Source organism: Canis lupus, chromosome 25 (genome assembly GCF_011100685.1).
Source record: "Canis lupus familiaris isolate Mischka breed German Shepherd chromosome 25, alternate assembly UU_Cfam_GSD_1.0, whole genome shotgun sequence".
In the NCBI taxonomy this organism is placed as follows: Eukaryota; Metazoa; Chordata; class Mammalia; order Carnivora; family Canidae; genus Canis; species Canis lupus.
In genome coordinates this window covers 3,893,635-3,911,154 of record NC_049246.1, presented here as the reverse complement: position 1 = coordinate 3,911,154, position 17,520 = coordinate 3,893,635, and the positions used below count along the sequence as shown (strand labels likewise).

The window sequence follows — 17,520 nt, the reverse complement described above, 5'->3', positions numbered from 1 at the left end:
TAATTATAACTGTTTAACTGTCAGAACTACCTTTCTTTGCTACTGCAGTGCAGCTAGTATCTATTTCCAAACCAAATTATAAGCATGCGGCTCATACCCACCAACTCCAGCTCCAGCATGGTCACTGGGCATACAATTGGAGGGCTGCCATTATTTTATTTCAAAGAGGAGAAAAAAGGGGCGCCTGGGTGTCTGTCAGTTAGGCATCTGCCTTCAGCTTAGGTCACGATCTCGGGGCCCTGGGATGGAGCCCGACTCATTGTGTGTGGGGGTGGAATCCCTGCTCAGTGGCGAGTCTGCCTCTTCCTCTCCCTGCCCCCCTGCTCATGTACTCTCTCCTTTGTGCACAGTCTCTCAAATAAGTAAATAAAATCTTAAAAAAAAAAGGAGAAATGAAATATTTGCTGATGTTTAAAAAGGGGAACTGGAAACAAATATCAATTCTGCCTTTACAATGTGAACCCCAAATGCCTTTCTAAACAGTAGCTGGAAAATGATGAACATGAATAGATACAATCCTTGCCCTTAAAGAGCTCCCAGTCTGGCAGACAGTTGGACAAGAAAATAGTTTGATGCAGGAATTAGTAACTGACATTTGATGAGCACAAGTATGATGGCAGCACAAAAAGGAGGCATCCAACCTGGTTAGGAAGGTCTTGGATGACTTGCTAAGGGAACTGATGGTAAGGAAGACAAATTGGATTGGTCCAGAAGCCTTCCCAGGTGCCTACCTTGGGCCTGATGGAGATGTCACTGCTTGTTCCCCCAGCAACCTGCCACAGTTGATAATGCAGTGACCTTTATTGGCATACTCGTTCATCTTCCTCCCCAAACTGGGAAATTCCTTTCAAGGCATAAACTGTGTTGTTATTGCATCTACAGTGCCTGCTGTACATTTATAGTGGCTCTGCATAAGAACGATCTGATAAATGAATATGCACAGGTTTCTAGGATGATGAAGAGATCCCTTCTCTAAGATAGGTTAATGTTTAGAGACTGTCACGTAGGTCTATGCCACGATATATTACCAAAAAAACCTGTACTGGTTAGTGTTTCCAAGTGCCAATACCAAGCATTAGAGGCAGGAACAGGGTCAGGAACCATGAGGATGCAAAAGCAGATAAGACATAATCACTGTTCTCTATAAACTCAGTTTAAACTGGAGGTCTCATAATCCCTGTCTACATCTAAACCAGAATAGCCTTTCCTTTGCTTACAGTTTGGAAGTCTACAAATCTCTTTTGAATAAAGGCCATACTTAAAAAAATAAAAAAAGGAAAACCTTGATCAAGTTAGTAAGAAGGCTAATCTTTCGAAATATTTACGTGTTTTCCCCTTCATTTTAAAACTAGAGGGAGGGCAGCCTGGGTGGCTCGGCGGTTTAGCGCCGCCTTCAGCCCAGGGCCTGATCCTGGAGACCTGGGATCAAGTCCTGCATTGGGCTCCCTGCATGAGCCTGCTTCTCCCTCTGCCTGTGTGTCTCTGCCTCTCTGTCTCTCAAGAATAAATAAATAAAATCTTAAAAAAAAAAAAAAAAAAACAAAACAGAGGGAAATGGAAGGAAGAGAATTTCTTCCTGAATTTTATCTTACCTTTTCCTCACTAGTCATCCTTAGCACCTTTCCTGGTATGTAATATATGTATAATGAACAGATGTTTACAATAATAAAATTGTTCTTTCCTATATATAGCAGTATCACTTAATATTTGCCACTATCCAGGAAAAAAAAGCTTCTATGCATATCCTCTAAAATTACCACAAAGTATCTTCAAGATTCTATATTTAATGCCAGGGATGCCAAGATGTTTAATTTAAAACCATTACCTAATTTCTCTATAGCATGTTGGATTTTAAAAATATCTCATTTTCAAAGTAAGATGGTTTAAGATCATCTGAAGGACCCATATGCAGTGACGCTTCTATGATGTTTGTAGGGAAAAATGAACCAGAAACTATATAGGTACAGTATTGTTTATTATAAACAATCATATAACAGTATATAAGTGCATCTGAAGGATAACTGAAGCCTAGATATGATCATCAAAAGCATTACTTGACTCGAAAATAGTTCCTTTTTTGTTGGTTTGTGTTACATTAATTTGAACATGTGCCAGGATCCTCTAGCCTTGTCATACAGTTCAACTGCTAAATCATAACAGGGGAAGACAAATTTGGAATGCATGTTATATTTTGCTTTAGTTGTTGAATATATATACCAGATATTCAGGACATATTCAAAGTTAAGCAGGTGTTTAAATTCTAGCAGGTTATATTTACAAAATGCTGTTTGTGTTGCTTCTAATCCCTTTGTTATTGCTTCTAATCCCTTAGAAGACAATGAAAGGGGGGATTCTAAGTGCTAGTGCTATGTTGTTCAATTTTCCTGATTTATACTGAATGTAAAAAAACAAAAACAAGTGACATCTTTATAGTTCCAAAGCACTGGCAGATAGTAAAATATCGTTTAAAACAAACTTCTCACATCTCAGTTTTTAAACAGGAAAGAACAACACAACAAATGTTCTGGGGTTAAGAGCAGGCCAAAACGTCATTCTCTATTGCACAACCCTTGTCCATGGCAATCTTAAAAATGTTTGGCATTGTTGGTGCCTTTAAATGGCTTAGCATGTCCACTTTGCTAGTTATCCTATAAAAGAATGCTATTACATTTTTTTTGATTGTCCATCTCAAGGAATGAATGCTAAATGAGCAAATGTAGAAGTCTGAAGGCAAACGCTGCATTACAACTTTGGACAATTCTTGCCAGCAAAAATGTTAAAAGGCTGAAGAGAATGTGACTAGTTACGGTGACTGAACGGTTAACTTTTTTGAATTTCACTGTAGCCTAATGTGGACTTTTTGTGAGATGGGACTGGTGATGATGCAAATGTACCACTTTAATCATTTGTTTTTCAAAGGAGTAACACAGGCTTGCTGGAATATTTTGTCTTGGTTTCCCAAACCTGCATGAACATCAGGTTTGTTTATTTTTTTAATGTAATTTATAACTAATCAGTTACAATTAATTCTGCAAAGGTATAAGGTTATCAGAAATTTGAGCATTTGTGAAGAGATCAAGAAAGCTATGTTAGGTCTCTGGAGCAAAAACCATGTGTCCTTGATATTCTCACAGACCTGTACTCATATGAGGAAGACTCACCATATTTATGCCTTTTCCAAGAAAAGGGGAAATGGGCAAAAATTGGAAAATAAGGGAGTAAGGGGAGAAAACAAACAACTTTGAAGCACTGAAGAAAAGTAGCGTCTATCCGAGGAAGACTTCATCCCTTACCTGATTGCTGAGAAGAGAAGGGAAGTAAGTTTCAAAATACAGACAATTAAGAAATCAGTTATATTTTTTTCAAGCAAAAATAAAGATCGTAGGTTTGGCTTTGTATGAAAAGTTCTGAAACATGAAGATGTTTACTAACAGGTTTACTAACAGACTCTCCAGAATCTGGGACTGTCTCTGGTTTACACTTGATTCCACAGTACCTAACACTGTTCCCCGCCATATAGGGGCACAGTACATAGTTGATGAACCAATGGACTACAGGATTTTCTAAACACTAAACGGACCACCTAGTTTTAATGTAGGCTGTACTATTTTCTATTGCATATAGGAAAGTTTCTATTAGATAACACTAGTCCTTACAAGAGGCAACCGTAGGAGCTCACGCAAATATATCTTTTTCACAGGATCATTTCTACCTTGAATACAATTTAATGAGAAGCAACTACTGTGTGCACTAATGCTAAAAAGAGCGGAGATAGGATGCATAAATGAAGAAACCTCTTGGATTACTGAAGTACCATCTGTTACAAGTATAATTACCTTCTTAAGCTATACATTTTCGAGAGGGTGTGAAATATTTCTCGAAGCAGTGCAGTGTTTAGTGGGTAGGGATTTTATATATATATATAAAATTATATATATATAAATATATATTTATATGTAAAAGTACCTAGAAATGTGGGGAATGTTCCTCTCCTCTCTTATCATCCAAGAGTAAATAAGAACAGGTTTTTAATACGTATATATATATATGTATATATATTTATTTATTTAAATGTCCCACTCTTCAGTACCACTGTTCCCCAGAAATTCTAGGGGTTATGAAATTATTATTTCATTTGGGAAGTTATTTCCAGGTATGAGGCTTCAGCTTTATAAGAGGCTACCAGATGTGCTCAGCAGACCGAGACACTAAGTTAAATAACTCCTACATTTGACCCCAGCAATGTGTCCAGATTTTCTCAAGGCTTCACCACGGTTTTAGTCATCTGTAAATAGTATGTGCCAACATGTAGGGGAAATGTGCCCTTGCTTCATAAAGTCTTTTAATGGGAATGTGAGAAGGTGTGAATAAACATAGGATGCTTTTGTCCAACCGTCTTATTTTACTGCTTCGTCCCCATCCAGAAATTACGCACACGGTCCTCCAGCTCCCTGTGCAGACTCAGAAGTCTGCCAGACTGCCTGACTGGAAGAACCAGGAAAGCAGGGCCCTGGTTCTCCTACGTGGAAAGCAAGTGTCTCCCTGGGTGATTCTTGGACTATGTTCTGGTCTTATTTTGTAATTTGAGAATATACCTCATTTCATGTTATTTTCATATGAATCTTCCCATGTATTAGACTCTTTTTTTTTTATAGTGGCAGATCTTGAAACAACATTGACTCCCAGCTTCACAGTCTCTTTTCCAATCACAGTTTAAATTTATCTTAAATGTACCATTAATATTAGCACAATAGTCCAGCTATAGGTATTTCAACTTGAGAAATAAAATAATTTATGTGACTCATCTTACATAATTGATTTTACAAGCTTGGGTTTTTTCCCCTTCTTGCCAATAGCACTGAAAGTGAGATTGTTTAAGTGATATGGGTTTGGTTGCTTTCTTTTATCCAGAAGTGTTACTTGCTTTAGTGCTGCTAGTACCCTGATCTGCAATAAACAGTTTTGATATTTTTCTGGTAGGCCACACAACATGCCTTATAATGACATGGCTGACTAATGCTGCCTTTTATTCTGCCAACATTTTTCAAATTCTATTGACACAGTTGCCTTTTCTAATCACGTTGTACTGGCACCAGGTTAACTAAAAATTCTAGCACAAAAAAACTGGTGATAAAAATATGAACAGTATATATTATATGTATTTACATATGTACTTAGAAACTTCTGTTAGTTGCAAATCTGAAATGGTATAAGCCACTGCCTGCAATAGCATCTATTCTATAGAAATGTAGATTAAGACATAACGGGCTGTTAAGACACTGAAGAAATCGGGTTATGTGGAGAACCCATCTGAGTGAGAACTTTGTCCAACCACTGCAGTGGTCCGTGAAGATGAATCTCAATCCAGCAGGGGGTGCTTGTGACATCCTGGCGATGATACTCCGCTCCCCAGCCCTGAAAAGGAAGAACAGAGCCTAGAGTGATGGTGTCTGACTTTCCTGTCAACCTCCAGAGATGTGAGCCAAGCATCAGTGCACACAGAGCCCATGCACCAGAGCAGCTCCTGAAATCTGAGAGGGCATGCACTCTGCCCTCCTGTAAGTACAGGACAATTTTTGCATTGAGACATCCTAAGATGAGTCCAAATCAGAAGATTCCCTCTGGGCTCACAGCTAAATACATGGACATAAAGATGGTCTGGTCTCTAATCACATCAGAAACACTGGCAAATCATTTTTCTCTTCTACAAGGAAAGGAGCCTGACCTTATGTTCAACCCCTTACTGCTGAAGACAGTGTTTTACACAAAACAGATGCTCACTACAGACCAGTGACTGGATCTGAAAGGCGTAAAGACAGAGTGAGGGTGCTTTTGATTATTCAGGGTTGGTTAACAAAACTTGTTTCTTCTCTATCTCTTTCTGGCTCACTTTTATTACCATTCATAGGAGAGGCTATAAAAATAAAAAAAATTGTCTATCTTTTTTCTCTATTATACATCAGTGACAAATTACTTTAAAGATGAAGAGAGAGGGATCCCTGGGTGGCTCAGCGGTTTGGCGCCTGCCTTTGGCCCAGGGCACGATCCTGGTAGACCCGGGATCGAATCCCACATCAGGCTCCCGATGCATGGAGCCTGCTTCTCCCTCTGCCTGTGTCTCTGCCTCTCTCTCTCTCTCTCTCTCTCTCTCTCTGTGACTATCATAAATAAATAAAAAAATTTAAAAAAAAAAAAAAAAAAAAAAAAAGATGAAGAGAGAGGGATGCCTGGGTGGCTCAGTGGTTGAGCGTCTGCCTTTGGCTCAGGGTGTAATCCCAGAGTCCTGGAATGGAGTCCTGCACTAGGCTCCCCGCAGGGAGCCTGCTTCTCCATCCTCTGCCTATGTCTCTGCCTCTCTCTGTGTGCCTCTCATGAATAAATAAATAAAATCTTTTAGAAAAATGAAGAGAGATCACAAATCACTGTTATTGGGAACAGTGATTATCAGTAGTACAGAAAAAATTGGATCTCAACACAACCATGCTGCCTGATGATACCTTACATTCGTGACTGCAAGCCTCAAGGGCACCTCTGATGCCACCTGCAATTGAACGACACTCCCCCAGTCCCTGTGCTCTCCAACTACCCCCCCCATGCCCCAAATGACTGCTCACTCCTGCTCCTTTTCCCTAAAACCTCTAACACCTACTCCCCAGTCTGTTTGTGAATGATAATATTTATTTTTAAACTTTATTTGAATTCAATTTAGTTAACATATTGTGTATTATCAGTTTCAGGGGTAGAATTTAGTGATTCATCAGTTGCATATAACAGCCAGTGCTCATCACATTGCGTGCCCTCCTTAATGCCCATCACCCAGTTACCCCATTCCCCCACCCACCTCCCCTCTAGCAACCTGTTTGTTTTTAAAGTTCAGTGTCTCTTATGATTTGCCTCCCTCTCAATTTTCATCTTATTTTAACGAAGCATGAAGCAATCAGAAGAGTTTCTATAGCATCTGCACCAAAACACTCAGCCTTTTTTACTTCTCACTACAGATTATCTGTGCTTCCAAATAAGCCAGTCCATCTAGTGGTGCATAAGACTCAACTGCCTTCCCAAGGACATAATTCCAGCAAATCTCCCCACTCTCTCCTACAATATTTTTTTTCTGCTGGATCATTCTCATCAACATAGGAACATGCTGAAATATCTCTCATCTTCAAAATACTTCTTTTGGCTCTAACACTCCCACTACTTACTGCCCTATATCTTTGACCCCTTTTCTAGCAAAAACTCTCAAACGAGTTGTCCAAACAGGCTGTATCAATTCCTCTCCTTCCATTCCTTCTTAATTCCATTTTGATCAGCATTTCAACCCCAGCCTTTAACAAAACTATTCCTGCTAAGATAAAAAGTGACCTCTATATGCTAAAACTAATGATCCACTCTCTCAGTCTTCGTGTTACTTGGGCAGTATGTGATTTAGTCCATCCCCTCTCCTCACCATACTTCCTTCTTTTGGTTTAACGAGCACCTAACTTTCTAAGTTTTACTTCTGCATTGGTTACTTTTTCTCAGTGTTCTTTGCCAGTTTTCTCTTTTCCCCCATCTTTTAAGGTTGAAGTGTCCTAGGGCTCCGTCCTAGAACCCCTGATCTTCTCTGTTAAACTCAAACTGTTGGCAATTCCACCCCAGCTCACAGATAAATACTGTGCAGATGCTGACAATTTCTAAATTGACATCGTCAGCCCAGTCCTTCTCTCTCCCTAAATCCAGACTCGTACATCTAACTGCTCAGCATCTCGACTTGGATGTGTGTTGGACATCACAAAGTTATTCTAAGACTGAAGTCTTAATCTTCTATCTATACCTGACCCACCTGCATTTTCTCCATCCCAGGTGGAGGTAACTTCATCTCTCTCACTCCTTTCTTATACCCCACATGGAATAACCTGCACAACTCAGAATCGCTCCCCTTCTTACAACTTCTGTAAGAACGCTCCTAGTGGGAGCAACCATTATCTCTCATCTGTACACTGCAATGGCCTTCTAGCTGGTTTCTCTGCTTTCCTCCTTGCCTGCATAATACCTGCAATCCATGTAGCAGCTACAGTGATCCTTTAAAAATGAGTCAGATCATGAAATTCTCTGCTCAAATCCCTGCAGGTGCTCCCCATTTTGTTAGAGTAAAAGCCGAAATCCTTGTGGTGAATCTCACCCTCCACCCCCACTCTCAGCTCCCTGGCTCACACTCCAGGGACCCTGGCCACCCTGCTCTTACAAATGTCAAGGGTATGCTCTTGCAGTATTGTTTGCCCTTCCCTCTGCACCTACTGCTTCCCCTCCAGATACTCTTATGACTTAACTCCCTTGTCTCCTTCAAGTCCCTGAGGCCCACTCTGCCCATCGTTTTAAAACTTGCAACCTACCCCTCCCCCAGCACTCTAATTCCCCACAGCCTGCTCTAAGTTTCTCTTTCCATTCACGTTCTTTGTTATAGCTGTTGTTTAACATCTGTCTCTCCCTCCTGGAATATTGATTCCATTAGGGCAGAGATGTTGACTGATCACTGATGTACCTCAATGTCTAGAATGGTGCCTGGTGTGACACATGGTAGGTGCTCAATAGTATCTTATTGACTGAGTCCTAGACTCAGTTAAAAATCAAAGCTAAAAGATGCCTTAAAGATGATCTAGTCCATCACCCCTCAGTCGTAGCCACCAGTGTTTAGTCTTGTAATTTCTTTTTTAATTTTAGTAATGTATTTTATTCAATTCGATATATCTAAAATATTATATCAATACATAATTGATATGATATTACTAATGAGATATTTTACATTATTTTTATTTGTACTGCCTCCCCCCACCAGCCCTGGTTTAGTTGAGATATATTGATAGACACTGTGTTAGTTTTAGGTGTACACATAATGAGTGGATATATGCATACATTGCAAGATGATCACCACAATACGTTTAGTTAACTTCTATCACCTCATATACTTACACATTTTTTCCTCCGTGATGAGAACTTTTAAATTTCTTTTAAACTAATCAGTTGTGTTTTCTGTAAATTATATAGCTTTATGAAATAGATCTAGCTGATCTTAGGGCAATCATATATGCTGGGTTATATGACAGTGAAATAATTACTTCTGATGTATTGGCATTTCATCCTCATTTTAAAAACATGGACCTGGAAAAAATAACTGTTGAATCAAATGATTGTTCATTAATGGCAATTCAATGCCCTCTGCTGGCTGCAAAGCATCAGAACATTTAAAATGATTTCTAGGTATTTGCTAATTGCTTTACAATATAAAAATGCTTTTAAAGCCTAACAGTAAATTTGAGTAAAGCTGCTTTGTCATCATGAAAGAAATGGTTTCAAAAAGCCATTTTTAAGTTGGAAACTATATTCTTGATTGCTATTTTTACAATAATTACTAGAATTAGAAATACAATAAAAATAAGAGTATAGGGGATCCCTGGGTGGCTCCGCAGTTTAGCGCCTGCCTTTGGCCCAGGGCGTGATCCTGGAGTCTGGGGATCAAGTCCCGCATGGGGCTCCCTGCACGAAGCCTGCTTCTTCCTCTACCTGTGTCTCTGCTTCTCTCTCTCTCTGTGTCTCTCACGAATAAATAAATCTTTAAGAAAAAAATAAGAGTATAGAAAAATAGGACAATTATTTTTTTTAATTTTTTAAAAAATTTACTTATGATAGTCACAGAGAGAGAGAGAGAGAGAGAGAGAGAGAGGCAGAGACATAGGCAGAGGGAGAAGCAGGCTCCATGCACCGGGAGCCCGACGTGGGATTCGATCCCGGGTCTCCAGGATCGCGCCCTGGGCCAAAGGCAGGCGCCAAACCGCTGCGCCACCCAGGGATCCCAGGACAATTATTTTTCATGGTAATTTCAAAGGATTAATAAATCTTACATTGAAAACAACCCAGAAGGGATCCCTGGGTGGTGCAGCGGTTTGGCGCCTGCCTTTGGCCCAGGGCGCGATCCTGGAGACCCGGGATCGAATCCCACATCGGGCTCCCAGTGCATGGAGCCTGCTTCTCCCTCTGCCTGTGTCTCTGCCTCTCTCTCTCTCTCTCTCTGTGACTATCATAAATAAATTAAAAAAAAAATGTGTTTAAAAAAACAAAAACAAAAACAAAAAACAACCCAGAACAAGCCATACTGACTTCTTGGATGGATATGCGACAATGTGAAAACTGTCACATGTAACCAGATAGTTTGATAAATAAACTCAGATATTCAAATATTAGAATTATCTGCAAGTGCTTTGCAAGAGATAAAACAGCCAAAGACTTCAGCATGCAAATCCAGTTGGTTGTCTTTCCCACTAACTTCCTCAGTTCTCCAAAGCCTTAAGATCCACGTCAGTAAGATCTAATTTGAGAAATTCAACAAATATTCATAAAGAGAACATCTACTAGTCTCTCAGAGTTAATCACACTCACCCTAATATTTCTATCCCAATTTGTTTGTGCCTCATAACAGCACTTAATGTACACTACATTGTATTAGAGCCACTACTGTCTATTTTGTAGCTTATTTATAAATATTATCTCTCTGTCAGCCTGTATGCTTGCTAAGAGAAAGGGCAATGTTTTAATTCAGATAAATTTAGCCACATTTATTAAGAGACAACAGTGCTCTTAACAATGTGAGAGATTAAAAAAAAGCCTCTGTGGCATGAAATCCTATAAAATTATCATTGTCACTTTATCTTCTGCATAAAAAAATCAGATTACTACCTTAACTGGTTATTTCTTCAAAAGTGAAATGTTTAAGAGTGTTTTTGTAACTGCTAAACAAGAGAGCTGACCCTCACGGAGGAGCTCTTCCCAAAAACAACTATGGAGTTCCAAAGGAAAATCCCAAAACAACAATAAGAAAAACACCCTGTTGCCTACTTATACTGGCTGTATAGCTGCCACATCACCCAAAGAATGCTTTTTGGTTCCGTCTTATTTTGTTTTTTACACTTTCTGTCTTAATATCTGAAAGCAAGCACTCCTTACCTTAACAAAGCTCATGCGGATAGTGCACATCTTGGTTAACTCATACACGACTTCGAATCCGTGGTGAACTGACTGAGCGAGCAGCTGTGCGAAGAGCTGGTTGTTGAAGATCTTCAGACTGCAGCCACTGGGGATCTTGCACACAGTGGCTGGGTGGAAGCCATGCTGATAGTTGCAGTTCCGGCTCTGCACAAAGATGCTGCTGTCACTCACACACTCGGCGTACACCTCTCCCCCAACGTAGTACAAATGCACACCTACGAGGTACAAACAGGATCCTCAAGCACCAGCACCGTATTTAGTTTTAGGTTAACACCATTCCCTTGTCATTGCGACCTCAAGGTGTGTGACTGATTACTGGGAAGTTAATTTTAATATCACCAATCATGGTAAGAAGTGATCTACATGCCAACTTGTTCTAATTTCAGTCTGTTGAGTTTTTTCCCATGAGTCCATTTAAAAGTGAACTGTAACCCATGTTTACAATGGTTGCCAAGGCTCTTGTGTGCCACTCCTTCCATCACTCTTGAATTCCTGTTAATTCACTCTAAAAGTAGGCTCTCGGAGGGCCTGGGTGGCTCAGTGTGAGCATCTGCCTTTAGCTCAGGTCGTGATCCCAGGGTCCTGGGATCGAGTTCCGCATCAGGCTTCCCCAGGGGAGCCAGCTTCTCCCTCTGCCTGTGTCTCTGCCTCTCTCTCTCTCTCTCTCTCTCTCTCTGTGTGACTATCATAAATAAATAAATAAAAATTAAAAAAGGCTCTCATAATATTAGATGCAAAGTAAATACACAATTCAGAAAACAACACAGAGTCCTTCAAGTATGTGTATCAATAAAAAAATAAAAATTGGGCACCAATAGTATCATGGAAATGTCACTGGAGTGCATACACTAAACCTGCTTCAGAGGAAACAATAAATGCAGTTTACATTTTATTTTAACAATTATGAATCCATTCCTCTTAACAAATACCTTAAAGAGATTAATTCCATTTAAAAACTTGCCCCCTACTATGATAGATAACAGAAATAATGCCTGTATTTTACTTATGAACAACAAAATTCTTGCCACCGTTTTAGCTGTAAAGACTCACAATCAAAATGTAGCATCTCACCCTCTGGGACTTAAAAAGCAAAACACCATCCTGAGATTAGTGCTGCCCACACTAATTTTCATTCCAGATTAAATCTGAGTTGATTCTCTTCCTCCAAGTGTCTGGGTTTAAGACCTAACATGCACTATGGCAAGGGACTGGGAATAGATAAAATGAAGAAATTCTAGCCTAGTAAATATTAAATACCAGCACAATTTTCACTAGTTCTAGCCTCGTGAATATTAAATACCAGCACAGTTTTCCTCAGTAGAGGAAAACTCCACAGTTAACCTTTCTGCAGAAACAAAATTCTCCAGCATCATGTGTGAACGTGACTATAAACACAATCACCATGTGGTCACAAGGGGTTCACAGAAATAATCCAGAATATACTTCGAATGATGTGTTTTGGATCTCCTCAAACTGCAAATACTCATTTTTCAATAACAGAATTTACAGACCTCCAAGGGGTCCTGCAGAACTGTGCATGTAGGAAACCAGAGCTGGCCAGCTGCTCAGGTTCTAAGGGGCACTTGTAGCGACTAGGCATTAGCTCTGACTGCCTCCCAGCATATTGTTTCCTTTTCCCATCTCCTCTGCCTTAACACAATTTAAGAAACGAATGGTTCTCAGCACTCCGTATTCCAGCCACATGGCTGAAGAAACCGCTCAGGAGTCACAAAGCTAAAAGCCCAGCACGTGATGCTCAGTCCCAGGTTCCCCTTTCACCACCTACTCTGGACGGGCCTCCCTCCTCTTTTTTTCCTTAGCTTTCAGATTCCTCTTTTTTCTCGTGTCCCTTCTCACTCTCCCTGAATAGCCTGGGGTCTGGCACCCAGGGCCCCAGCTGTGAGGAGTAGGCGTGATGATGGTCCTCTTGGGCTAGGCCGTAGTCACCTGGCTGCAGGGACGTGGTGGGGGGGAGGCAGGGGCAAACACAAGCAGACCTCCTTTGCCAGGCTCTGCGAGCTCCCAGGGAAGGCCTGCCTCTGCAGTGGTTGTGGTTTTTCAAAAGAGGGTGAGCCAGGAAGGGAGTCAAGAGAATGAGATTGCCAAGGGTTCAGTATGTATTTGAACTGAATGACTTTCAAATTTATAAACCTCCTAGAACCTACTAAGGAGAATGGATAGGATTTTTGTTATCTGACTCTGGTCTTTACTCCGAGGATGATTTTCAATCCTGTTGAAGTGTTATCCACAACCACAGCACAGTTGGCAGTGTAAGGAAAGCAAAGAAGAGCAGGGGCCGGCAGGCAGTAGTTTGGTGTTCTGAGTGAAGAGAGAGGGCAGAGCGAACAGGATGAGCACCCAGAGGCCTGAGTTGGCTCAGAACAGCAAGACGAGGGTGGAATTGAACCCCAGGGTGAAGGAGGCTGGGCTTTGGCATCTAAAGAAGGCAAGTAGGTAAATGATTTAATTTACATCCACTTGATAGGCCAAAAACAGTGGCTTTAAAGGACTTGTATTTTAGATTCAAAATCTCCATAGAGAACAATGAGCAATAAGGATGTCCAAAGAAAGTGCTTCCTGAGATGCCAGAGAGGACCGGGGCAGTGTGGTCCTCAGGCAAGCCCTTCTCATATCTCTTGGGCTGCATCCCTCTATATCTGGCCTTCCCATTGGTGGTGAATGCTGCTCACGTTTTATGGGATGAGGGATGAGGTTACTTAGGACCAGAGACATTGTCAGTTTGATTTGGATCTGCTAAGTAAGGAAGCAAGCGTGGTCCCCTTTGGTCCTCTCCTATAGACTTGAAAGACAGAGAAATGACAGGAAACACTGGGAAGAATGTGGGTTGCTTAGTTTGGAGAGCCAGTTCTGCGGCTCTGGACCCTAACAGGGGAAAGAGAAAGTCGGAGTCCAAGAGTGTTAGAAATGCACGTGGGTCCTCTGCTGACTGGGAGGGATGGGCAAATACCAGCACAGCAAGTCAATCTCATTACCCCACTGTCCTGCTCAGAGACTCCAATGCCTCTTCATTCCCCTTAGGATAACCCCAAACTGACTGGCACAAACTCAAACCCTCATTATAGGTTTGTAACTGACCTTCCCCCTGCCTTTGGTGCTCTGTCTTCTGCATACCATTTTAAAAACCTGGCTGAATAACTGGAATCATCAAGAGCTTTAAGAAAGTGTGTATTTCTGGGTATAATAACGGTACTTTTAGAAATTCCTTATGTAGCTATATACATACTTAAATCTATGAAGAAAGGATATGAAGTCTAAGATTTACTTTAAAACACTCATGCAAAAAATCTTGTGGAGGCACAGAGGAAAAAGAATGCACAGAACGTGAATCATCACTGAAGCTGGAGTTGGTGATATGAATAGTCATTACGTGATTCTGTCTACTTCTGTATATGGCTAAAATTTTCCAAATTAAAAAATGTTTTGGGTAGCCCGGGTGGCTCAGCAGTTTAGTGCCGCCTTCAGCCCAGGGTGTGATCCTGGAGACCTGAGATCGAGTCCCATGTCGGGCTCCCTGCATGGAGCCTGCTTCTCCCTCTGCCTGTGTCTCTGCCTCTCTCTGTGTTTCTCTCATGAATAAATAAATACAATCTTTTTTAAAAAATGTTTTAATGTGTGATCAAAAAAGCAACAACATAAAAGCACTGACTTCCAGATCCATGCCAGGGCTTTGGTTCAGAGGACAGGGCCTCCACAGGATGGTGCCTGCAGCTGTGCACTGCAAGACTTCGGGATGTACTTCAGCCTTCCAAGATTTCTATCATCGTTATGAAGCTTCTCCAGAAGATGGCAGTAACTTCTCTAGAGAAAGGGACTCCTAATTCATTCACACAAAGCCATCTCTGGGCTGGTGGCAAGGTCAGTCCCCTAAATCTGAATCTGAAAACTTTAAGTCTGTTTGGACAATATGATGAACAAACAGGTTTGGGTCCAATTGACTACACTCAACAGCCTGCCTCAGTCCTCATGCTCAGCTGCTCTCCTGGGCCGGGCTGCACCGTGATACTTCTCTCTCAGCACAGCTACAGCAATCCCCGCCTGTCCTTACAGACCACGTCCCATCCCTCTCCCACCCTCACATGAGCAAGAAAGCCCACTACAGAGAATTTAGAAAATACAGAGAAGGGCAGCCCCGGTGGCGCAGCGGTTTAGCGCTGCCTGCAGCCCAGGGCGTGATCCTGGAGACCCTGGATCAAGTCCCACATCGGGTTCTCTGTATGATGCCTGCTTCTCCCTCTGCCTGTGTCTCTGCCTCTCTCTCTGTCTCTATGAATAAATAAATAAAAATCTTTAAAAAAAAGAAAAATACAGAGAAAATTCAGAGACTTAAACTCAGTCACAGTGCACAGACCAGAAATAATCAAAGCTAACATGTTATATATACCTTTCAGTCTTCTTTCTTTTTTTTTTTTTTTAAGATTTTTAATTTATTGATTCATGAAAGATACAGAAAGAGAGGCCGAAACACAGGCAGAGGGAGAAGCAGGCTCCTCGTAGGGAGCCCGAATGGGGACTCAATCCCAGGACCCTGGGATCATGACCTGAGCCAAAGGCAGACGCTCAACCACTGAGCCACCCAGGTGCCCCTCAGTCTTCTCTTTCATGGGTGTGTTTTAAACCTTTCACCCTTCCCCTACTAACAATTTAATTTTATTGTAATAGCCAGGGGATCCTTTTAAATGGAACATTCAGATCTGTAAACTCCCATGATCTGGTCTTGTCTTCTCTTCTAGACTTTCCCATTCCCTTACTCATTTTATTCCACTCACCCTGGCTCCCCTGCTGTTCTTATAGTATACCAGACAGGCTTCTAAGTGTCTCAATTAATTAACTCCAAGAACAAGTTAACTTATTCACTCATCTAGGAGGGCATTTTGCTGCAAACTTATTCAGGTAGGTGTTCCAGGAAGCCATGCTGCTCAGAACCAAATGATCCAAGGTCAGTCCCTTGATCTCATAAAAGACTGATAGGTCTTCCTTTAAAAATATTCTAAGCCGGGGATCCCTGGGTGGCGCAGCGGTTTGGCGCCTGCCTTTGGCCCAGGGCGCGATCCTGGAGACCCGGGATTGAATCCTACATCGGGCTCCCGGTGCATGGAGCCTGCTTCTCCCTCTGCCTGTGTCTCTGCCTCTCTCTCTCTCTGTGTGACTATCATAAATAAATAAAAATTAAAAAAAAATTCTAAGCCGGGCGCCTGGGTAGTTCAGTCGGCTAAATGTCTGCCTTTAGTTTGGGTCATGATCCCTGGGTCCTGGGATCTAGCCCCACATTAGGCTCCCTGCTTAGCGGGGAGTCTGCTTCTCCCTCTCCCTCTGCCACCCCCCCTACTTGTGCACATTCTCTCTCTTTCTCTGTGTCAAATAAATAAAATCTTAAAAAAAAATATTCTAAGCCAACTTTTTTTTTTTTTTTTGCCATGCTTTATGGTATGGCTTGTAAGCTCCCCTAAAATTTTTTTTTCCAAATTAAAGCACTTCCAAAACAGCTTTCTGAGAAAACTGTGACTTTGCCTTGGGGACCACACGGGGGTGGAGTGCCCTTCCATCCAGTGCGCACTTAGGTGGACCTCAGGGTTTTCACGAAGGGCCGTCAAATCCTAGCCCTTGTTGTTCCTATGGTTTCTTAACTTGGGGATTAGCTCTCGGCCAGTAATGCAGAACCTCCACTCCCCATGTACTCAGCAGCAGCACTTTCAACAAGCTACCTGCAGAAAGATTCCCAGAAGGCATTCAATACTCTTCATATTTGAATTCCATCTTTGGATCAAGTGGCATCAGCAGAAGTCCAAACGCAGAACGATGTGGAGAGCAAAATTTTTATCACAACCACAAAGCTGACCTTCAGTTGTATTCTCCTTCCCTGCTCCCCCCAACCCCCAATTTCTGATTTTCTATTTCTCATTTATCATTTCACTGCAAAGGTTTCCTATAAGCTACTTCAAAGTCACTATGGAAAAATATAGGATAAAAATAAACAGAAATATCACCAGTAGAGTCAACACCAATCAATGGCTGGTAGGTCTCCTACCAAAGGAGACATTTAAGAGGTATTTTAGGAAGAATATTAGAATGTATTACCAAGTGCAACAATGAATCTCCCCTGGAAATTTGAAATAAAAGGTTTGCAGGGCCACCTGAGTGGCTCAGTGGTTGAGCATCTGCCGTCAGCTCAGGTCCTGGGATCGAGTCCCACATTGGGCTCCCCGCAGGGAGTCTGCTTCTCCCTCTGCCTATGTCTCTGCCTTTCTCTGTCTTCTCTCATGAATAAATAAATAAAATCATTTTAAAAAAAAGAAAGAAAAGATTTGCAGCTATCTTCCTGAGGTGGTCGAAGGGCTGGATGGGGAGAGAAAAGATAAAATGACTCTAAAGGTTCTGTACACCGATGATTCCACCACAGTCATCTGACATAAGAGTGGACAACCAGGTATCAGACACTACCAATTACTCTAATATAAAGAAAATGATTTAAAGATCAACAAT

The 17,520-nt window shown here is 41.4% G+C and overlaps 1 protein-coding gene across 14 annotated transcripts in view; it reads right to left on the bottom strand.

Annotated features, from left to right (window-relative positions):
- Positions 1–1,956: 1,956 nt before the first annotated feature.
- The window catches only part of SMAD9 (SMAD family member 9), a 75,812-nt gene continuing 60,248 nt past the window's right edge, over positions 1,957–17,520 (bottom strand). For all 14 annotated transcript variants that reach the window (XM_038573204.1, XM_038573210.1, XM_038573208.1 and 11 more), the window contains 2 exons: positions 10,978–11,234; positions 1,957–5,415 (listed from right to left, as the gene is read on the bottom strand). In XM_038573204.1, the coding sequence (XP_038429132.1) occupies positions 5,272–5,415; positions 10,978–11,234 (401 nt within the window). In that variant the 3' untranslated portion in view covers positions 1,957–5,271. The remainder of the gene's footprint in view (positions 5,416–10,977; positions 11,235–17,520) is intronic.